We start from the raw sequence: 24,152 nt of genomic DNA, 5'->3' as shown, positions 1-24,152 counted from the left end.
TGATTTACATGTATGAATACTTATCAATGGATGAAAAGTTGCTATGTAACTACTAAAATGGGGTACAACAACCCAAAAAAAACATACGCTATATTCTATTATATTCTTTTCTTTGTTACTTGCCAACCAATATCTCGTTTTTATTTTGCTACTGTTTGTGGGCAAAAACATTTATTCATTCACAGCATTTCGTTTCATATCAGCTACTTTAGACGTACTATCATTCCACAGTCATGATGAAACAACTGATTTTAATTGCCTTGTTGGGTAAGTTTAAGTTATATATGGTCGGAAATACGGAGGGAATTTAGCATTCCAGACTATTGATTAAAACCACTAATGTTTCGCCAATATGTTGTTTGGATTTCGGGTTTCGTTTAGCGGTCCGGATCGTTAGTACTTGGCTTATTTTTATTCATCTGTTGTAGTTGTTCAGTAATGTATAGTAATATTGACAAATGTAGAAGTTACATACTCAGAATCGGAAAAAAGTGCCCTTGAAAAATCTTTATTGACATGTTTTGTGTTTCACGTTGCCTTTTCGACAGAATACAGAATAAAGTGTATACATGTAAATGTATAACGTATCTCTGGTCTTCAAATCATTGGGTCGCTAACACACATTCAAAGGGTCGCTGGGTCTGTCTAGGGTCGCAATCTCATTTGTAACAATGCAGTAAGAACTATAGCCTTGGTTTCTTGGAAATCTTGATTCATTCTGTCGGTCAGTGTGCCTCGATGACTGCAATAGCCATGTGCTTGTTGGGTTGCTACATCTTGATTTGCTCAATTTCGAAGCCTGATACAAATTGGAGTTGAGAAGTAATAATGTTGATGTTATATAACTGCATGTAATAACAATTAATGTTTAAATAGCACTTGATAGTATTACTGATCCAGAATCTAACATAGTTCAGGGCTCAGTTACGACCGGGGAAGTATAAATCAATAATTTTGCATACTGCCCATATATAATAAGGGTATACTAGTTTATTTCATTTTAATTTCAGCTGTAGCATTGAATTGTGTGAATTGCGGAGAGGTTCAGTGTGCCTTGGGCGTATCAACATGCCTTTCTCGGAAGTCGAGTATTGTATCTGGAATTGCAACTAAGTCATGCGAGTGAGTAAACTAAAGTGAAGATTGACTAATTGGAATAGCAAATGAAAATGAAAATGAAATGAAAGCGAAATTAGGTCAGGTTAGGTCATAATTCAATGAATTGGACCAATGTTTGCAAAACATAGGCTATCCCATACTGATTTCAAGGCCATGGTTCGCCATTTACAGGGGTTGATTTGGGTCTGTTTCTGAGACTTCTGAGGTACTATTGATCAAACAGATGGTGATTCTTTCCCTTTAACGATACATTCTTACCATTACAGAGAGAAAATGGAACTATTCCAATGTTTTAGAGATGAAGATTGTACAAGAGATGACGAATCATACAAAGCAGCAGTTAATGCCTATAGTTATTCTTGTTGTGGTATGAGGCATATTTTTTTCAGTTTTTGTTGGGTGTTTTATTTGGGGGCGGGGAGGAGGGGTGGTCCCCTTGAAATAGTCGGGAAAGGATTACGCGATGCACAGGAAAACTTCTCTTATCCTAGTCCAGAGAACGTCGAATTTTCTGGAATTGCTATGACAAAATTCGGCTTTTTGAAACGATGCTTGAAGAATCGCAGTTAACGCCAGCTGCAACCGTTTACTGATGTTTTACTTTTTAGTGAAGTAGAGCGTTTTACCAATGTCAAATACTTTGGATGCAATCATTTTCACAATGTCAATGTCAACTAATCTTGTATCACGGATTGAAGCGATTTGATTGGATACAGCGAATACAGCCAATCAGAGTTGAAGGATTATCGCTTTGTGTTCACAGACTTTCTGTCGAGGTCTCTAATTGGCTGTATATTCGCTAGCGTACAATCCATATCGCTTCATTTACAAACTTCCAAGATACAAGAAGGGTGACTATTGCAGTACGAAGTTCGTATTAGCTCGACAATGTGAAGATGGGATGCAATATGATGCTCCGAGCCTCATGTCAACCACAGTCCACCATAACACAATAGCCCACACTAGCACCCCTTAACCTGTTAACACGAATTCAAATGACGATAACCGTTCAATAGACACGCATTGTTGTTTGGGGTTGAATGGTTGTAGCGAAGTATCGGATTGTTTGTTATAAAAATGTTAATGGTCGTTTCAGGTACAAGTGCTATCGCTATGTATTGGTCACTTACAGTAATAATGGTAGCAGTCGTCAAATATTTCACCAAATAAACCCTTCCTCAGGTTTATGTTGCAATTTTACTATTTATCATTGTAATGTTTCATTTGTGATTCATTATATAATATACATCTGTAAACTTTAAACTGTTGACTGTTGTTTTGGATCAATGATCAGGGGTAGTGAAATGAATTGATCATTTGTGATCACGTTTTTTCCCCTGTCGACAAACCATGCCCTCATTCGTCTTACCGTGGTAACACAAGTCAGAAACAATACATATTCATAGCTGAATATTGTCCAAACAAAATTGGTCCTGCTGTCTTACTAGTAAAATCTCCGCCAATAAAAACAAATCACTTGTTATGACGCTGTGTTTGCGAAAAACAGAGTGTCATTAAATGTTTTGATTTATTTGGACGGTACAGAATTGAGTAAGATGTTCGATAAAGAGAAAATCAAACATAACTTCCGAATGTTACTTGGAAATAATGTGTTCTGATCTCTTCGAACCGCAAAGCGACGTTGTGATCTTATTCCCGTTCTACCGATCTGATAGGTCAGATTTAAATAACACCATCTCATTTCCAAGCCTACAACACGAAGCCCAATAGTGTAATACAGGTTTAATAAGACCATGTCAAAACCCGTATTCATGAGGATTACATGACAGTAGGTCGAATCTATATTTATATGATGAATTATGCGTTTAATCAAATTAATTAAACAGGCAATAGTTAAGAAAAATGGCATGTAATAAAAGTCCCGTGTTTCTATAGGTTTTCAATGTTGAACTCTAGGCTTGACGCACTATAGTGCAATACCCCCCCCCCCCCCCCCCCCTTTCCAAGCGTGCAATATTGAAACACACGGAACTTTTATTACACACTTGTGCGGTTCGACCATTATATCGGTTGGTATATACAACAAATTATCAAGAATCCTGAAAAAGTCGGCATCATCTACCTAAAAAATAGTAATTTATGCCACGAATCATGTAATGGCTAACCAAATGATAATTTTAATGGAGTTATTTTAATTGTCATTGCTTCTTGAATATCTGAAAACATGCATACCAAAAGTAACATGGATATTACGTTTAAGGATTAAAAAGCATTACAAAACAAATATGCACAATGCACATAGCAACCTAAATTTGCATTACCAAATTGTAATCTATAATTTTATCTCAATATATTGGGCAAAATACAATTGGCTTATCTTATTATTAATCATTAAGGTCGTGTAAAAATACTTGACTGTTTCATTTTCTTTTTTGGAAAGCAATTGTTGTTCAGAAAAACGAAGCCCGACATCCACAATAAGAATTTAACAATACAGTGGCTGCAGCTAATGAGGGGGTATTATCAATCAAAAATAAGGAAGTATTTCATAATGAAAGGAGGTATCAGATATTTAAAGAGTAAGAATACTCTGCCTTGATTTACAGCCCTTTGTCGGAAAATTCTTTTATAGACTTAAATAACTCCGGTAGTCACTACCACGTGCATCTTGTGCTCCAGAGCGAGCTATGCGTTTTCCTTACCTTTTGTACCATCATAGTTTTGGGAAATTGGGGATTTCACAAGATGATTATAGAATCTTTTCCCATAGAAATCTGAAGTTGTAAGCGAAAGACTTCCTCGGGAGCAGGGTGAAACCTGCATGTCCATAACGATGGCTAACGTTTAGACCTAATGATATATAAAGATTTGAGTCTTGTAGGTGCGAGTTGCACCCCTTATTTCATTTTTATTGATTGATTTTCTCTAAACATCAAGGTAAATGAGTGCTTGCCGGTTTATAAATCAGATAAAATGCTTCCCCTCGGGTTTATATGATATCAAAAACCCTTTCCCTCGGCAAATCCCCCGAGATCATGATAAAACCCCGGTACATAAACTTTAAAATACATGTACATTTTTCATTTGGCCTTAAGAGATGATTCTTCCTGGTGTTTATCTTATCACAGAGATAACTGTTGAACAATAATTCTAACATGTTATCTGTTGACTACAACCTGCAGATTATAGACAGATAACATATATTTTACAGCAAGGTAAGCCTGGCATTTTACAAGAATTTCTGTTTTATGGAATCTTCTGTGGTCAGCTCAGTCTGTTTCGGATACTATTGGGTAGTATTGATGCTTCTTCTATCAATGGAATCTAGAAGGATATATTTTGTACAAGTGATATGTGCTTCTTCCACGCATTAAGCTCAATTTTAGATATGCCAGTAATTTTTTAAGATAAAAATTTGACGTCTAGTTAAATAAATAAAGACAAAATAGATTATATTTCTGGGAAGGGAGTGGCTTGTAAAGTAATAACTAATTGTTTACACCATTCTATGGATATAATTATAATTTGTCAATAACGGCATGGGTAACAAGACTTCATACCTAAAATTGAGATTAATCAGGAAATTGACTATCTCCAGAGCATCAATTAAGCTGCGGGCGTACGATCGGTCTTGGTTGGCGATTCAGTCAGTCAGTCGTTTTCGTTTGTCGATAATCACGAGATGAACATGCAATTGAAGCGGTAATCAGTCAATTGGGCACAAGTCAGTTAGACACGGTACTTTGGGCATATTTAGTTCATTTGGGTACAGCTTTATATAGGCATATATAGTGATTTGGGCACACCTTCAGTTAAGCACATATTCTTGTAGACAGACACTTTTTATGCACACTAATATTCGGCACAATGTCTTTTAGACTCACCAATATTGGACACAATTAAGGCACATCTTGCCAGGGTCGGAAAAGGTAGCGAAATGGGGCAATGCCCCAACCGCCCAAGAATAAGAGCGAAAAATGAAAGAAAACAATAATAAAGAAACAGGCAAAATGAAAGAACGAAAAAAGAGAGGTCATCCTGGTCACATGAGGAAGAACGCATTTGAAATTCACACATGGATCTTGTTCCTAGGTGGTATCACTATCACAAATTCAAAATGCATAAAATGCAGGATTAAAGTCAAGGCACACGGTAAATTTTCATGAGCTTTCGCCATTTGACGATAAAATAGTTAGGTTTTTTTTTCCATTCAAATGACGCAATGTCTATGTTCAGTATCAGAGCTGTATCAGAGCTACATTAACAAAGAATGTCATCCAGTTTGTGAATCTTTATAATAAGTGTTTATTGCATAATTTATATTTTACATATACAGTCGAGTAACCTGATTTCGTGGAAACCTATTATTCGTGGATTTCCGGAAATGATTAATTATTTACGTGAGCGACCTTGCGCGACCTCCGCATTCGTTTGTTTTGATAAACATGGGTTTTCTGTACAATATCAGCTAATAGAATGAATTCAAGTAAGGTAAAATGTATTAATGTATACTTTGACAAATACAAATTGGCGGATTTCACTTATTACCAAACGTCACCATTTTTTATCGGCCGAATTTCCTTATAATCCCAAGGGGTAATCGGAATTCCACGTGTCGTCTGCTAGAATGTAGTCAAACGAATGAAGTCACGTGATCAACTAGCGGATTCCGTGTCAGTAGAAAATTTCTATGGAACACAAAGTGGACCATATTCTTATGTTGTTTCAATGACTTTTAGCAATAAATCACTCTACGTATCTTATTTTGTCAGTCACTAGTTTTTTTTTAAAATCGTAGTTCTTTGAATGAATTGATATTAAAGATAAATGCTAAGAGAAGTTAATTATACCACCCGGTATCCATACAACGTGTTTATAGATCAAACATTGTACACGAAAATAGGTGACGCATTCTGCCGCCGTTGCCGAGTTGGTTGCTCATGAAATATGGGTCAAAGTGAAGGATTCATAAAGAAAATCGAAATAAACCAATTTTAATTATTTTGTAGAATATCTGAGGAAACATCTAAGACATAAAATTTTTTTTTCGTTTTTTTAACTTTGACGAAATTCGGTGTTGAATCCTTATATCCACGAAAATAGGTTACACCACTGTACCATGATAAAACAACCAATTATTATTCATGAAATATTGTTAGTTGAGTACAATATTTTTTTCAAAATGAAAACTATTTCGCCTAGCGAATGTTTTTAATCGCACAGTGATTTGATCAAAATCAATCTCCAAACAATGTTATCTGCTCTTACCAGTTTACTTGGCAATACGCCAGCCTTTCATGGCCAAGTCGATTTTCAACTCACGGAAACTAACGAAAATTAGCGATGGTTGAGCCGAATGATATGAACCGTGCCTAAATGAACGTATGCTTAAAATATTTATGCCTAAATGACAGTGAACCGATGACGCTCTGTCTTTTCTCGTCGTAATTTACATTCGCTTCGGCGACAAAAAAATCGGCGACAAAAGCTGTTCATGTGCTCGAAGCATAAATTGGGATGTAGCCTTGAGTCACAAGTAAAAATATTAATAAACTAGTATCACATTCTAAGGTATGTCACCTGTGATATTCAGACAACTTCAAAGAGTATATTATTGGGTTTAAATTTATTTTGAAGTTATGAATATGTGAAAATATCATAAGAAATTAAACCTAAAGGTGTCCTGGTTCTTAGATTCAGACTACAAAAATATTGCTCAATTTAGCACATAAAACCTTCAAGGCTGTAATTATGGTTTTAAAGGTCTTTTAGCTACCTCAGAAAGCTCTTATTTTTTCTTTATTTGTTACAAATCATGTTGACGATATGATATGAACAAAATATAACACCAACACCAATTGAGGCAACGGTGTTCGTTTTCGTTTTAGTGTGCGATATAGATCTCACCAACTGAATATAGCATTCTGAAGATGCAAAACCCAGGTTATGTTTCCGATACTTCGGATGAGGAATATGAGGACGACCAGAATAGAGAAAGTAGTGATGAAGAAGAAGACTCGATTGATGTTACTGAAACCGTAGGTAGCAGTTTTATCAGTGATGACTATGAGGAGACTGAGGCCGAATTAAAGCCGTAAGTAATCCGGACAGTCTGAGACTTGACTGGACATTTTTATTTAGGCCTATATGGACGAAATCGTCTTGAGTATTTTCAGCATCTGATTCTGTGGATTATAATTTTGTCAAAGTAGTTTTTGAATTTAGGAATTTACAATTCCAAGTACTACTTTTGTATATTGTCTGACCCACGAAATCCAAGAAAATTCTTCCCTGTGAATATCAATGATATTTTTTATGCACCTTGTTCTGACTATGATAAATATACATTTGTAGTAAGATCCCCCCCCCCCCTCCTTCCTTCCTGACAAATTAAAGGGATGTAGTCATCAAAGAGTTAATGCAATGTGGGATGTCTCAATCAGATGAAGCAAACTTTTGTCATTTTTTGGCAATCATAAACATTAGTACTGCAACCGAGGATGTTCCTAAAAATGTCTGAGGAGGGGGCAATAAATGAGTGTGGTCTATCCGAGGCGTGGCCCAAAGGACCAAAGCCCCTTGAGGTCAGACACGGGCAAAAAGGAGGGAGGGTGTCATGACCCATTGAAGCTCACCTTAATACGCTACTGACTGCAACTTTGTACTAGACACACTTGTGAACCCGCTCATCTGCAAATAGCGTGCCAAACATCTGATCAAATACGTGTCAGTCCCTGGCATCCTATGTTTCCCAAAATCAAAATGGAAAGAGCCAATCACAATTTTACTAGTAATGATGACCTTATTTCTTCTGTGAAAAACTTTTCAGCGTGACTGTATTTAAATCTTTCAGAGTTAGGCTTAAAACATTTCAACCAGCCCTCGTATTATTCGGGTTATCTACTGAATCATCTCATGCAAATCTACACAATAAAACAATTGATTGGGGTAGCAGCAATTAATTTCTCTTCTCAGTGTTCATTGACAATAATTCACCAGTTATAAAGAAAAATTATACCGTTAAGCAACGCCAATTTCTTTAGATGTGAAAAAGCAAGGTGGCCCTGAACGGATTTATCGATACAGTAGAAAATCAAATCGAGCCCGTGTTCTTGCTTGTTCTATTTTTTCGCTTAGCCTAGCGCCTATTTCAAGAAATTTGTTACAGGAGGAATAAACACTAAGTAATACCAGAAAAATAATGGAACTCATAAATATATCCTTTTTAATTCATTTCATATCTTGCAGGAAGCAAAAGAAATGGGACCTGTTTCAGACATTTCCTGAAAAAAGAAATCAGGAAGCCATCAACGAATATTGGAATAAGGTCAACGTCTGCATCAAGATCTTCTTATGTATTATATTTTTCTTGATTGTCCTAGCCACAAGTTTGATTACAAAGTTAACATTTATCATCATCGCCTATAATATCAATATACCATCGAATAATCTAGATTTCGAGTTCCTGAAACCCAAACTCCGAATAAAAGATAAAACAATGGAAACTGATATACGGTGGATCTGGTCATTGGTTTTAATTATCATTGCACCCTATATTTTTAACTTAGCCAAATGCCTTCATACACAATGTTTTAAGAAAGCGAAGAAGATGAAATGGAAATACCTACCATTTGTAAGTCTTTATGATTATCATTTTTCTAGATGTGCTTGTATCATCTTCCAAATAATAATGGGGTACACGAGTAGCAATATGCGAGTAGTTGAAGTTTGTCTTTGTTTTCACTCTACAGAGGTGAAATGAAATTTTGTTTTTTTTGCATAGTAGAGAGTCTGAAAATTGATGAGTTTTGGAGTCCTCAATGCTTATCTTTATCTTTTGTTTATTTAGTAATGGCACTGAGGAGATCATGATTATGAATTATCTTTGTCATTATGTTTAAATTTCAAACATAATTTTGCTGTCCTTAATGTTTACATCGTAATGTTTTGAATTTTTCAGACGCTAATTATAGAAACCATCCATTCAATAGGCCTCGGAATATTCGTATATATAGCATCGTCTTCTGGAGACGCATTATACACTCTTTACATGATGCAAGGTGTCAGTCTGGTACCTGCCATTTTGAAATGCCTCCCGTCTTACAGAGCCGGCAAAAGTACTAGCGGCACCAGTATGATTGTAGCATGTTTATCTGCCATAATTCATGGTGGATTTTTAGTTATCATTGGAGTTAAATCGACTTCTGAGGCATCTAACAGTCAATGGCTCTTTCCAGTTGCATTGTTGTTAATATCAGTACATTGGTGGGAAAACTTCGTTCCAAGAACTGGTGAAAAAAAAAGTAAATATCAGGGGTCTTTGGAACGGATTGCTAATAAAATCCGACATACGAAGTTGGAGTTTTGTGGAATGCTTTTTAAACTTATTATCACCTTTTTGGTACCGATCGTGATATTCGCCCCTAGAAACTGTGGGAAGACGTTATTTCTACAGTCCGAAAAAGACCGTTCTGATTGTTCGTTATTCGGTAATGTGACCTTGGTAAACAAGCCTGAAGGGTATACAATAACATACGTGCCCTTAATATTAGCTGGAGTTAACATACTGTCGAGTGTTATTGGCTTCAAAGTAGCGAAAACTGCTTGTGTCATCCGTTCCCAGATTGCCTGTTTCACAATTCCGTTGATACTGGTCACTCCATTATCGTTTGTTATAATTCTGTTATCTTATAAACAGCATTTTATACAAAGCATATTGCCTCATCATGTCGCGTGGCCAGTATTAAGGGAAAGTGCCTCTTGGATAGATTTTTTGAATGTTTATTCGACTAATCTCTATTTACCAATTATGTTCGTAGAGTTTATAAACTTATTGATTACCGTGGACTATTTGTGGAAACCAGGTACCGAAAAAACTGCCTCAACAGCAATGTAAGTACAGATATGCTCCAATGACAATAAAGCACGCATTCATTTGAGTAAGACCTTTCTTGCACTGACCAATCTAGTTTGGCATATTCAGCAAATATTTTGTATGGATAAATCTTAGCTGGACCACCATAAAGTAACTGGTCAATATTCCAGCATTCTTTTAATGCTTTTGTAATGATTGATTTATGACCACAATAACCATTTTCGTATCTTGTGGATCTTTTTTTTTAATTCATAACCGCAATGCTATTATAACAAATGACAATCATGTTAATATTCATATACATCATCCTTTTATTAGGTTATTCGTAAAACCACTGTATTGTGGAATCTTATTCGACCAATCTTTAATGTTAAATAGAAGCAGTGATGATGATATTGATAGAAAGAAACAAGTTAAACAAACGGTAGGTATGACTTAAACGCTGTTTTTTATCCAGTGGCGGCGCCATATGTGGGCAGAATGACTTAATGGGGGACAACTATCGAGCTTGGGATTCAAAACTCCGAGGAAGTTCATACGCGTTTGAAGCGTCTGATACAATTTTCTGAAGAAGATTTTTTTTAAATATAATTCATTTGGTGAATTCTGATTATTATGTGGCTTATATGTATAAAAATCATATTTTGAATTTTGTTAGAAATAAAGTTGAGGTACAAACCATTTGTCTATGGCCCTTTTTTAGCTTAACAAATTAAAAATATGATTTCTATTCGTTTTTGCTTCAAAATATTTGTTAGAATGCACCTATTCAATTCTATTTTTGGATAAGAACCCTCTGAAACGCTCTAACGCGGTTCAGTGCAGTTCTGCAGAGATTAATCTGTATTCTCGAGAGGCTGGCACCGCAACATACATTTATGATTCATGATTTAAGATATTGACTTCACAACAAACAAATTCTTGCACTCTTGTTACCACGGTTAGATCACAATACCCTTTAAGTTTCTTTTCAGTGAGATTTGATTTTTCCTTTAGGATCATCTGAAGAAAGAATTACAAGAAAACACAATGGGTAATTCATTTTCACGAACCACGAGTTCTCACAAAGAGAAAGTTATACCAAAGATCTATGCTTGTGCTACACTGTGGCGTGAAAATGAAAAGGAGATGACACAACTGTTGAAATCCATATTCAGGTTGGCGAATTGAACTATAAATTCTTAATTCGTCTTTATTTTCGTTGTTGTATTGAGCTTCATTGAGTACTGTAGAGTGGTATATCCACTCTTTCAAAACACATGATAACAGTGTGCAAGTTGGTTTGTCATATCGGCTTTTTTGTATACTGTGGTTATATTTCTTTGAAAATAACTTTGTCGGCTAGAATATAGGAGGCACTTCATTAATGCTTTCTTACATAACCTTGCCATAATTAAAGGGATACAGTGATTTTAATTATATTTAGATATTAAGGTGACTAAACTATTATGCTTGTAAATGTGTGTTAGCAATATAACATGTTATAATGCATATTATGTTTCTCTTTTGCTTCAGAATGGATTTGGATCAATTCGATAAAAGTTTCGCCAAGCGAATTTCAGATGGTCCAAAACCGCATACATATGAATTCGAAGGTATGTTATATTCAACATCGTCAATGATATGATCAAACTACATTCTCTACATCGGCCTGCATTTAACATTAGTATAGATATGAACTTAAACGATCCACCGTGACAGGTATCGCTTTGCAACAAATCACGATGTCTATTTATGACCAGGTTCACATTAAAGGACTAACACGTCATTAGTTAATAAGTCGGTTGTCAATACGTTACAGACAATATTCACGTCGCAATGTTATACCCACACAAAAAGCTTCGTTAAAGCGCAGAAGTAAAGAGGAACGCATTTATGACATAATTGTCAGAATATTTACTTCTTTCAAAGGATAGGCAAAGTAGAACTCTCAGCATTTTGTGTTGTTTTTATTTGCAGCTCACATATTCTTTGATGACGCATTTAAAGAGGACAGCAAGAAGTATACAGTTAATAGATATGTTCTTCAGCTTTTGAAGGTGATAGAAATGGCCTCAAGGTAGACACATGCCTCTGACACTTGAAAGTTTAACAGTACAGTTCACTGTATACATGTGTATCGCATCGTTACAACTCGTCTGAAGTTTTTTTTATACGATGCGTTATAGACCCGGGGATGAACGAGGTATATCGCCACATTTGTGGGTAGAGAAACGCTTGTTTTGAAGACAGGACATTTAAAGATAAAATCTGTGGTATGGTAAATGTCTCAAGAAGATTTGAACTTAAATCTATAGTTATATTATATAGATTAACGGCAATCCGTCTACTCATTTTTTGATAATAAAATGTAGATTAATTGTAGGTAACTGCATATATTAGGTATCTTGATTTGAATTAGATTTGTTAATAGTATACGGTGACTATGTTGAAGTGAAGATAAGCCGAAAAGGTTATAACTTCTTAAAATAGCCCAGTAGATTTACAGAGAGAATACAACGGATGACGTCATAAATAGACAACGGCATATCAAACAAATTTGGTCCAAATGTTTGATAGGTATTTTCTATTTGGCCCATGTTGCATGGGTTGCAACCCATTGACCCATCAGGCTTGGATTTTCTACCTACATGTATGGCTATTTTCATTTTTTATGCGCCCACGTGAAATGGGAGCGTACCCATGTCTGTACGTCGATCCTTCCCCGTCATCCCACGGGATGAACCCGATTAAAAAATCGAAAAATATTTAGTTTGAGTTGTTGCCTTTGTTCTTGAAAACACGTTCAATTTTCAGCACGTAAACACTCTAGAAGGCGCGATTTGGCGTCTTTTTTTTATCACCGATGGATGAACTTTATTGAAAATCAAAAAATGCTTTATAGCACTTATTGAACTTGTTCTTGAAAACGCTTTCAATATTTACTAAACGCATAATTCCTGCCAGATTTTGACAAAACCTGGTAATATTATTCTTTATCGACCCAAAAAGTTTAAAAGATGTGTATGACTGAAGGTTGAATATTTAGTACTGTACTGCTAAATATTTTTATTCGAAATCTAAGCTGCCAGTGGGCGTATATTACCTTGTCTGGCAAGCTATCTTTAAGTTAAATAATCGCTGCGTTCTTAGCCATTTTGATTGGTTATTTTGGTTACAAATAAAGATAAAACGAAGGTGAATTTGTAAGTGAAATGACCAAAAACCACCACATTTAATGTGCTCGATGCTTATCTTTCAGAGCTGTTTATATTGACTCAGTTGAGCTATCGAAACCTAATAAATACCTTACACCATATGGTGGGCGGTTTGAGTGGACAATGCCTGGTGATAATTTGTTGGTTGTTCATTTTAAAGATAAGAAGAAAATACGAGTTAAGAAAAGATGGAGTCAGGTAAGTATGCTACCTCTTGCGTTTGTAAAATACAGTAGAAATAAGTCTTAAAGTCGAGAGTAGTAATGGCTGCAGTTGGCTTCCAAACATATCTTTTATCGATATAACTGTGAATAATTTGAATAATGTCTATTTGGGACATTCCAATTATTCGTCCGATACCTGAAATTACAGGAATCGCAGGCATTAGACGAAGATTTGGAATGTCCCAAATAGAATTCAAAGGTGTCCCCGATACACATAACAAGGCTAGAAAACCTCTTTACAATCCCTTTAAGCCGGGTGCCCATTTGATCGATTATAGCGCGATTTTGCTCGGCTAGAGTGACTAACATGTTGAAAGATCTAAGATCGACCCTCCTGAGAGTAACTCTCAAAATATACTCTGAAATAGAGCCTGGGGCAATGACAGATCTCTCATGAGTAGCTCGAGAAAACTCGCAGAAAAAACTCGCAGCCCGGTTTTACAAGACAGATTGAAGAATTGACGTGAAAAAGCAATACTGGCTATATGGACTCTCCAAACTGAATGCTAAGTGTTTATTCTAGTGGAGCTACAATATTCAATGTTCACTACAGTTTGTTGTTCAGTATTAAAGCCCTATGTATGCATAATCTTCTACTACATCGATAATCTCACACCGTACCGGACACGGTTAAGGAAAACATTAAGATTACATCTTGTTCTCTACATGCTTTTCACTTCTATCTATTTGTGCTATTATAGGTTATGTATATGTATTACCTACTGTCCTATCGAATAATTGATAATAATACCATCCCCAAACACAAAAAGTTTTCTACAGCATCAAATACATTTATACTAGCTCTTGATGGCGATATCGATTTTTATCCTGATGCTGTACATTTGTTACTGGATCGGATGAGAAAGGATGGACAACTTGGTGCTGCTGCAGGCAGAATTCATCCAAAAGGATCTGGTAAGATAAAGGTTTATGAAGGACACATTACCATTATCATATTGAATTGAAATAAAGACAATAGGACCAAATCATCATCTTATGATCTGAACCCAAAATGATAATAAAGTGTGTCATTGGTAAACCGATAGTACAAATAAGATATTAAATGCATAATTTTGTGTCAGAATTATCACTTGAAGGCTATAAAGCTAGGGACTATATTCAGTTTGCAATAATTTGACCATTCATCGCTGCAGCAAATGAGAATTATCGAAAGGTCATCCTCCTGAAATATACATAAATATAAATGAAAAATGCAATAAAAGGAGACTTGATCGTGTTATTTGCAAAATATAGGGCCGTGGGTTCTAATCTAGATCGGTATGTGATAAGTCCGTTGACCTTCAATCGGTCAATTAAGTAGGCATGGTTAATGCGGGAACGATCAATGGCAAGAGGTTGGACCAAGGACTAGCTTGAAGACATGATCTTAAGTGAACCTAACTTGATACCCTGGTTGTTTTTTTCTGTAAAAGGATCCAGTAATTCGGGTCGCATATTTTCATGCAACTACTATAACTTGTGCTTTGATTTTGACATGAAGATCAGAAATTTTTCTATACATAAGGTCCTATGGTTTGGTACCAAAAGTTCGAGTATTCTGTTGGTCATTGGTTACAGAAAGCAACAGAGCATAAACTAGGTTGTGTCCTCTGTAGTCCTGGTTGTTTTAGTCTCTTCAGAGGAAGTGCTCTTTTACAACATAACGTTATCAACAAATACGCAACAATTCCTAGACAAGCTCATCATTATATACAATTTGATATGGGTACGTTATTTCATTCTTTTAGAAAAGGTTTAGATCTTGGGATGGTACTGAGATCTACTAAGCTATGAAATGTTCAATATAAAGACACGAAAGAAATGAAAATGAAAAGATGTGTTCGGAGTTATTTCCCTTGATGTACATCCCTCGCGTTCTTGGTCTTCTTTGCACAGTAACATGAAGGAAGCATTTTTAAAAAAATCCACTCACTTCCTTTTTATAGAACACCCGAAGGTGAATCCTGAAATCCGATATCTAATAATAGTATGTTCATTTTAGGAGAAGACAGATGGCTATGTACTCTGTTATTACAAGCTGGTAAACGTATTGAGTACTGTGCTGCAGCTGATGCTTCCACGTTCTGCCCAGAGGGATTTACAGAGTTCTATAACCAGAGAAGACGTTGGACACCATCCACCATGGCTAATATCATTGATCTTCTTAGTTCTGGGAATTCACTACGGAATAACAACCCAAATATTTCAGTCTTGTATATTATGTATCAAGTTTTCCTGTTCGTGTCGTCAATTCTTACACCCGGAACAATTTTCTTGTTGATTTTGGGCGCTTTTAACACGGCTTATCCTACAGTACCGTTATATGTTGCACTGATTCTGAATCTACTACCGGTTGTTGTGTTCATCATTTTGTGTTACTCTGCCACAGAAAATATTCAGGTTTGTAAATATCAGAACTAAATTAAGGGAATATTTGACGAAATATTGACCTTTTGACCCCAGCCAGTGTTACCAGATAATATTGCCCAATTCCAGCTATTGGTAACAACTTTCAGAATTGAAATCTGACGCCCTGTTCTCCCACAGTTCAATGAACTCATCAATTTAGACCCTAGTCGTCATATGAAAGGTGTTATTGATCTTGGAGAGTGCAGATATTACCAAAATTACTGCAACCGAATCAAACCCGGCGTGTTATGCTTTTGTGACAATTGTATGAGTTGCCAGTCGGAATGTGATTTTAAAAGTTGACATTGAGCTCTGTAAGATACGCACAAGTTAAAATGTAAAATGTAAGGATGAACACTGAACAACGCAGGTGGTTACCTTCCCTTCCCCAAAATACAGAAAAGGAGACATAATGTAATTTGTACACTTTAATTTTTTAACCACCCGTTCATTAAATAATGTTATTAGATGTCGGTTTATGTTTTTCAGCTTGGGTATGCCGCTGTAATGTCAACAATTTATTCCCTTGTAATGATGATTGTAATTGTCGGTTTAATCAAACAAATAGTAGAAAGTGAATTCTGCTCAGTCACCGCTATTTTCTTCTTGGGTGTGGTCGGAATATTTGTGATATCAGCCATGTTTCATCCGAGAGAGATCCTAAACATTTTCCACGGATTCATGTATTTCCTGACCATTCCATCATCGTCGATGTTACTCATCATTTATGCTTTGGGGAACCTAAATAATGGTTCTTGGGGAACTCGCGTTGACACAACTGTGCCAGCACGCACTGAAATTCCTGATGAAATGATGAACGACACGAATGCAACAAAGACTAAACCAAAATTGGGTGCCCTCAGTCCAGATACCTTATTCGAGACCATAAGAACCAAATTTTCTTCAGATTACGTATTTTCTTTTGGAAACTTATTTCGGTGTTTGTGTTGTCCCACTGGCCAAGTCAAAGAGGAAGATGTAAAGATGAAAGCTATATTAGAGAAGTTAGAGAGTGTAGAAGACCAACTTGATGATCTGAAGAATGTTGTAAGAGGTAAATCCAGATCGGTACAGGAAGACGAATGGAATAATTTGCCGTATTTAGCTCCGGATAAGGGGACTCAGGCGTTTAGTGCAGCAACTTCCAGCTTCCATCCAGCAAAAATACATCTAGGTATTAGTTTTTTTGTTTTATTATTTAAGAAAATGAATAGTTGAAGGGAGGGGGGGGGGGGGTGGGGGGGGGGGGGCTGTCGGGGGTCCAACGGCGTTCGTTTTCTAGTCCATCGTTAAGAAGGATGTGATAATACTAGTCCTTTGCTAAAATCGATTATATAAGTGTTCAGTTTACAATTTCAGTTATGATCTTTGTTTTACAGCGAATCCACTTTTTCAAAGTGAAGATGATGAAGAGCCAGTTGATGATACTAAATGGATCAATGAACCAAATCTTAATGGTTATCTAGATATTCTTGATAAAGAAGAATTGAATTTCTGGGTTGAATTTATTCAAAAATATATGACGCCGGAAATCAAGACTGTAGAGGAAGAAGCACAGGTTGCTAAAGATTTAGGAACACTGCGAAACAAAGTCTGTCTATTTTTCTTCTTATTGAATGCACTGTTCATTACCATTATTTTCATTCTGGAAAGTGTTTCCCGCTATTCTCCAGGACTATCAATTAGACTTCCTTGTGACACTGGTGGTGCAGGGCAAAAAATCGAACCCATCTCCATCGCCTTTACTCTAATTTTTGGTATCTTACTACTGCTGCAATTTATATGTATGCTCTTTCACCGAGTGTCAACTCTTATACACATAGCTTCAACAACTAATATCCAGTTCAAGAAGACCCAATGGGATCAAGAAAAGGCACGACGCCAAGCTATAGAACATTATAATACTATTAAACGAAAGGGTAGCTTTGGGTCCGTATCAACAACCGATTCTATGATGAGTGATGATGAGGGAACGTATATCAACACTGTGGATAGAAAGGAGAGAAGGTTCATTCAAAATTTACTGAAAGACAATCGAAGGACAGAAGTAACCAAACACAAGTAATGTATTTGAATTTCTTACGTTGTCACGCTTATATGATTGATCTTATTTATCAATGACGACATGGTGTTTATTTCAGTTTGACGCCATGGACTTTTTAGAGATGAGCCAAAATATATTTAGTTTGGTTTATATGTTTACAGATACAACTGAAAATACTGTGAAATTTATTATGAGATGGTTGATTTATATATACCCATAAAGTTAATAATTTTGTAAACGTATTTCAATTTTGGTTTATAACTTTGTATACTTTTATTTTATTTCAGGTTGATGGATGTTTATACAGATAAAACGAATACATTTGTAAAGGTTCTTGAAAGAATCAACACCGATGCTACGGACAAAGACATCGAAAGAAGTGCGAAGAGGAAATTCAAAAGCATGCCAGCTAAATCGATCAAAACCATCATAGAGATGGCCAAAGACGACAAATATAAAGAGTCATTGAAGAAAAAGGCTAAAGCTTTAAGGTTGTGGAAAGTAGCCCAGTCCCAAATGATTAAACCTAAGCCTACTTTTGACTTAAAGGCCATAGTGGACCAAGCAGTTGAACAGAAAAAGAAGTCTGTGGAAATGGAATCCAAAATGCAGTCTACAGAAAATGGAGAGGTTGTAAACAGCGTGAATAGTACGTCTGCTGACGGCGAAACACAAAATAGGAAAAGAAGCGTTCAATTCAGCCCGATAGAAGACACCCAGATTCCATCGAGCTCAAAAGCTGTGCATAGTGCCTCTAAAAGTAAAATGTGGTCGAAAGTTGCTGCTAGTTTAGTCAATGTAGATGACAAGTCTTCGTCTAAACTTGAGACTATCAATCCGGTGACAGAAAATGAACCTGAAGATATGGATGATTCAAATACAACAACCGTCACTGAATTTTAAGAAGAATAGTCAATAGTATTGACCATGTATATTATGTTTCATTCATATGAAGTATTATTTCGTTTAGTGATCAAATCTTTACCAGTGGGTGTATGGAACAAGGAACATGGGGAAACTGATAGCATCAATGTTCCCGATACACATGCAAAGTGTAGAAAACATCTTACAATCCCCTTAAAGGGACATTCCGCTTTTTTGTAAGTCTGATTTTTACTCAAATTTGTGAAAACTATAAACCAAAATCTATAGAAATGTATTCCCTAACGTATCTGAAAGTTTTAACTAAAAAAATCCATTAATTTTTTAACGTCAAACTTTTACGTAAAAGATTACATAACCTTATAAGTTTGTTAAGCTTTTTGTAAGCTGTTAGAAAACTACTATACGGATTTGAGTAAACTAATTGTAGAGAAATATGTCTCCTAAGCTTTCTAAAGATTTCAACTATAACGAGCCGTTATAAATCCAAACATCGAAACTAGGTCAAACTGCTCAATTAACAATTAGTACTCTCAATTTTTAATTAACCGTTGTAAAACAAATTCAGTTTGATCAAGCTTAGTAATATGGTATAATTTACAACATTTTTGATTATGAAAATGTTTTACAATCATATTAAGTAAAATTTTCTTGTTTAAGATTTGGAACGAGGGAGGGAAGCGACCATGCTGCGCCCACCTCTTAACTGAAAAAAGTTTACGTTATAAAAACTGTCATTTAAAATGTGAGCTTTTAATTTTTAACGAATAATTTTCCTCCAAATAGAAAATGTACCAACAGCCTATTGGAGGACAATAAAAAATTTGGTTATAACTACAGTTTCAGTTACTTGGAATAATGAACGTGTCATGCATTCGTTTTTGTACAACACATCAAATTACATTCCATCTTATTCTTTATAATATTTCGTATTGTAATAATTTTTTGATCACCATACTGTCGTTGTATGTTGGGGACCATGTCGAGGGAAATCAGAGGCCCATTCGAGTTGTTCAAATACGATGTTTATTCAGACAAGACATGACTGGGTGTGTCTCGATCTCGATGTGAACTGATCTCAGAAGGGGTATGGGAAGGCGGTGTTCGATTATTGGTCTATTTTTAGAAACGATTGCACGTGCAGTGCGTTCGATAATCGATTCACTTTAATGTTTGATCACCATCCCACACATATCCCACTGCTTGAGCAGTTCCTGCACTCGGCGCCATCTTTTTCGAGGATTATAACGACAATTGTCGACTGACTCCGGAGCCAGTTGACCACTAACTTGCCCGTGTAGGAAATGATTTGGGGTTAACACAGGATCATCCAACGAATCATCGCCGACGTAACACAATGGCCTGGAATTAATCAGACCTTCAGCTTTTGTAAAAGCGGTAATTAGCTCTTCATAACTCACATTGGCATCACTGGTTACTGCTGTGATAGCCCGTTTCGCAGACTTTATCATAGCTTCGAATAACCCACCAAAATGCGGGGAAAGTGGGGGATTAAACTTCCATTCTATCCCTTTGTTTGCCAATGAATTACCAATTTGATTTTGATCTAAGGCCTTTATCAAATCGCCCAATTCCCGCTCAGCACTTACGAAATTTGACCCATTGTCAGACAATACAGTTACGGGTTTACCACGACGGTTTGTAAATCGACTAAAGGCACATAAGAAGGACTCTGTGTCCATACTCCATGCCATTTCCAAATGACAAGCACGACTCGATAAGCAAGTAAATAAACACAAATACCTTTTTGTTCTTGTTTTACCCCTACCTTCTTTTGTAAAGAAAGGTCCAGCATAGTCAACACCTATCTTGGCAAATGCACGTAACGGAGTTGCAACTCTATACTCTGGAAGTGGTGCCATGATTTGCTCAGCAGGTTTTTTACGACGCCTAGAACACTCATTGCAAGCAGACTTTACAGATTTTACAAGACAACGTGCACGTATAATCCAAAACTTAGTCCGTAAAAGTGACAAAATGTGAGAAACACCGATATCATGATTTTCACTTTCGTGACAATCCAACATGATTAAACGGGATACATCACTGTTCTCGGGCAATATAATTGGAAATTTAGCATCATACGATAAATTGTCAGACTTACCAAGCCTTCCGTCAACTCGAAGCACTCCATTATCATCTAAGCATGGGTGAACTGATAACAGTTTTGAATTATTACCTAAAGGACTTCCCTTACGAATTACATTAATCTCATCCCGAAAAGCAGATACTTGAGCAAATTTATACTAAGGCTGTATCCACGTAAGTAGGTATAACAATTACCGGCCAGTGCGATTGATCTTGCAAAAGGAAAGATGTACCAAACCACCAAGCGTTACTTTCAGCCAATTCTGTAACTGTCATGCTACGAACCTCTGCTAAGGCTGTATCCACGTAAGTAGGTATAACAATTACCGGCCAGTGCGATTGATCTTGCAAAAGGAAAGATGGACCAAACCACCAAGCGTTACTTTCAGCCAATTCTGTAACTGTCATGCTACGTGAAGCTAAATCAGCACTATTTAGATCAGTTGGTACAAAACGCCATTGACTTGGCTTAGTAAGTTCGTGAATCTCACCTATACGATGCGCAACGAATGTTTTATAAATTCTGGACTCACCTTTTATCCAAGATAATACATTTTGTGAATCGCACCAAAAGGTTACCAACTTCACTGAAATGTTTAATACAGAACAAACTCTTGAAATTAAATGAACACCTAGAATTGCGCCACATAATTCAAATTTTGGAGTAGAAATTGCTTTTAAAGGTGCTACCCTGGTTTTTGCAACTATAAGATTAGATGTAACGGTGCCGTCTTCGTACTCGCTTCTAAGGTAACAACATGTCGCGTAAGCCCTCTCAGAGGCGTCAACAAATACATGTAAAGTTTTGTTCAGAATGCGCGATCCCTCTGTTACGAGACACCTTGAAACTTGGACTTTATCTAATAAGTGAAGCTCTTTATACCAATTTGTCCAATTCAAGGCCAGATCTTCGGGCAATTTCTCATCCCAGTCTAATCCACGTACCCAAGTCTTTTGTATACCTAGTTTTGCACGAATAGTGAACGGTGCAACTAAGTTAAGTGGATCAAAAAGAGTGGCTGTTCTACTTACGACTACCCGCTTTGTAAGAACTGTTTCTTGGGGTTTTGTACTTTCAAATGTAAAAGTGTCCGTTTCGGCTTTCCACAAAACACCAAGAGTTTTTACTGAAGGAAGATTGTTATCATCGAGTGCCAGGCAATTAACACGATCTGACACCGGAATGTCCTGCAAAACTTCTGACTTATTAGACAACCAGTTACGAATTTGGAAACCTGCGATATCTAATAATTTGGAAACCTTATGACGTAATTGAATAGCTTCGGATATGGAATCACAACTGTCCAAAAGATCGTCTACATACATAGAGTTCAGAATGGAATTAGATGCGTTTGGATATAATTGGCTATTTCGATTGCAAGGTTCTTGAAGGACCGCTTGAGACAAGTAGGGGGAAGCTGTGTTGCCAAAGACTAGTCTATTATATTTTCATAGATTTTTACCGGTTTAAAGGAATCCAAATCTCGCCATAAGAATCTGTGATACCGTCTATCATCTTCGCGTAACCCAATTCTCAAGAACATCTCGCTTATGTCTGAAGCGACTGCTACTGGTTTGCTACGAAAACGGAGAAGAATATCAGAAAGTTCACATTGAAGTTTCGGGCCAGAGTTAATACAATCATTTAAAGCGATATTGTTAGTAGGTGCGGCAGCATCCATTAGGATACGAACTTTCGTAGTAGTTTTATCATTCCTAACGACTGCGAAATGTGGAAGGTACCACGACGGTTCACTGTGGGACTTAACCTCTGAAACATACCCTTTACGTATTTGATCATTAATGATATCACAATATTGTTCAGCGACTTGTGGTCGTTTAGCCAAAGATCGTTCAAGTTTATACAATCGGTTTAGAGCACTTGGATAATTTGAATTCAGTTCATGAAAGTTCGATTTCCATGGTATGCCAACAATATAACGATTCAATGTTTCATCGAAATGCAAGGTTTCTCTTGTGGACTGGACTGCCTTTTCCTCGGACATCGTCAATACTTTTGATTCGATCCTAGTACCTACGTTTTCGATTTCCCAATAATTTCTAAGCAAGGTGTCTGTATCTGATTCTGCTTTGATATAATAAGTAAAGTGGGAAACTGGTTTTGTACGGTGCTGGAAAGGACAAACAGGACCAATACATGTCCATCCTAATGGCGTTAGACGAGCTACTGGTTCATTAGGAAGACCTGCTATTTCCATGATGGCCCTATGCACACCAGGGACATTAAGACCTACCAGGACATCGACACGAGTGCTCTCAATTTGTGGGAAGGACAACCCTTGTAAATGTGGCCCAAACCGCGACTGTTTATTCCAATCAACTGTACGTAAGTCACCTGTAACATTTTTAACGGTAAGGGCACCGAAGGGGACACAAGTTTTAAAGTCAAGGCTGCAAAGCTCTGCATATTCTGAGTTCAACGATTTTGATTTTCCACCCAAAACGTTTACATTTAAGTCTGAAACTTCACCACGTAAGCCCAATTCTTGCGCTATACCTTCGTTAAGGTAACTGTCTGTTAAACAGTCATCCATCAATGCATTGCAACGTATCGATCGATTGGTACTTCTTAGAACGATTGGAATTACTCTCATGAATACGACAGTGTCTTTCCTAACTTGAGTGTGCGTATGCTTAGTAGATTCTTCAGTCGGACAAGATTGAGACTTATACGATGTATGAGCATTAGAATCGAATGTAACTGGGGGTGCTAAATCTGATCCCCATCCGTGCAACAGAAAGTGATGTGTACGGGAACATCCATCAATCCTACACTGTCGAACATTTTGGCACCTACTACCTTTATGATATGGACTGAGACACCGAAGCATAAGCGTTTGTCTTTTGCTGTTGCCCAACGATCGCTCACAGACAAAAACCGAAATTGCGCACAATTTGTTACCCCATTGTCATGGTTTTGGTTGCAAATGAGACAGAGTTTCGGATTAACGTTTGTTGCAAATGTTTTTGACCTATCATACGAATATCGTGATCTTGGAATGGGTGATTTGTCAGCTCTGCTATTCGAAGAAACTGATAAGGATGGAGAAGCAAAGCCCTCAACTTCTTCCCTGGATTCAATACGATATTTAACCTCTTGCGACAGCCATTCATGAAATGTTACTATTGACTCTGGTTTACGTTCAAGTGTAGCCCACCGTTTATACTGAGCGACATTATTTGAAGATATTCTAGATCTAGCAACACAAAAGAACATGGAGTTTGGTCCGAACTCTTCAGTTCGACCGCTTTCACGTAATGATAATATGCACAGTTCTAAATTGTCTACAAATTCTTCAAATTTCTTAAGA

General features: G+C 36.7%; 2 protein-coding genes across 2 annotated transcripts; both read left to right on the top strand.

Annotated features, from left to right (window-relative positions):
- Positions 1-4,251: 4,251 nt before the first annotated feature.
- On the top strand, positions 4,252-17,003 carry LOTGIDRAFT_208748 (hypothetical protein; the record flags this gene model as incomplete). The annotated part of the gene is made up of 13 exons (XM_009053188.1): positions 4,252-4,295; positions 6,969-7,174; positions 8,329-8,713; positions 9,041-9,972; positions 10,274-10,367; positions 10,952-11,112; positions 11,471-11,550; positions 11,915-12,014; positions 13,197-13,350; positions 14,078-14,291; positions 14,902-15,102; positions 15,379-15,776; positions 16,275-17,003. Exons 2-13 carry the CDS (start codon positions 7,011-7,013, stop codon positions 17,001-17,003), a joined length of 3,612 nt encoding a protein of 1,203 aa, XP_009051436.1. The 5' UTR covers positions 4,252-4,295; positions 6,969-7,010.
- A 253-nt stretch (positions 17,004-17,256) lies between these two features.
- On the top strand, positions 17,257-17,634 carry LOTGIDRAFT_77996 (hypothetical protein; the record flags this gene model as incomplete). The annotated part of the gene is made up of 1 exon (XM_009053099.1): positions 17,257-17,634. A coding segment is annotated over one exon (378 nt), but the record flags the coding sequence as incomplete, so codon positions are not given.
- Between the last annotated feature and the right edge of the window lie 6,518 nt (positions 17,635-24,152).

The sequence above is a fragment of the Lottia gigantea genome (genome assembly GCF_000327385.1).
Source record: "Lottia gigantea unplaced genomic scaffold LOTGIsca_2, whole genome shotgun sequence".
Lineage (NCBI taxonomy): Eukaryota > Metazoa > Mollusca > Gastropoda > Lottiidae > Lottia > Lottia gigantea.
Note: the sequence above shows the minus strand (reverse complement) of the source record. Positions and strands in the feature narration are given on the sequence as shown.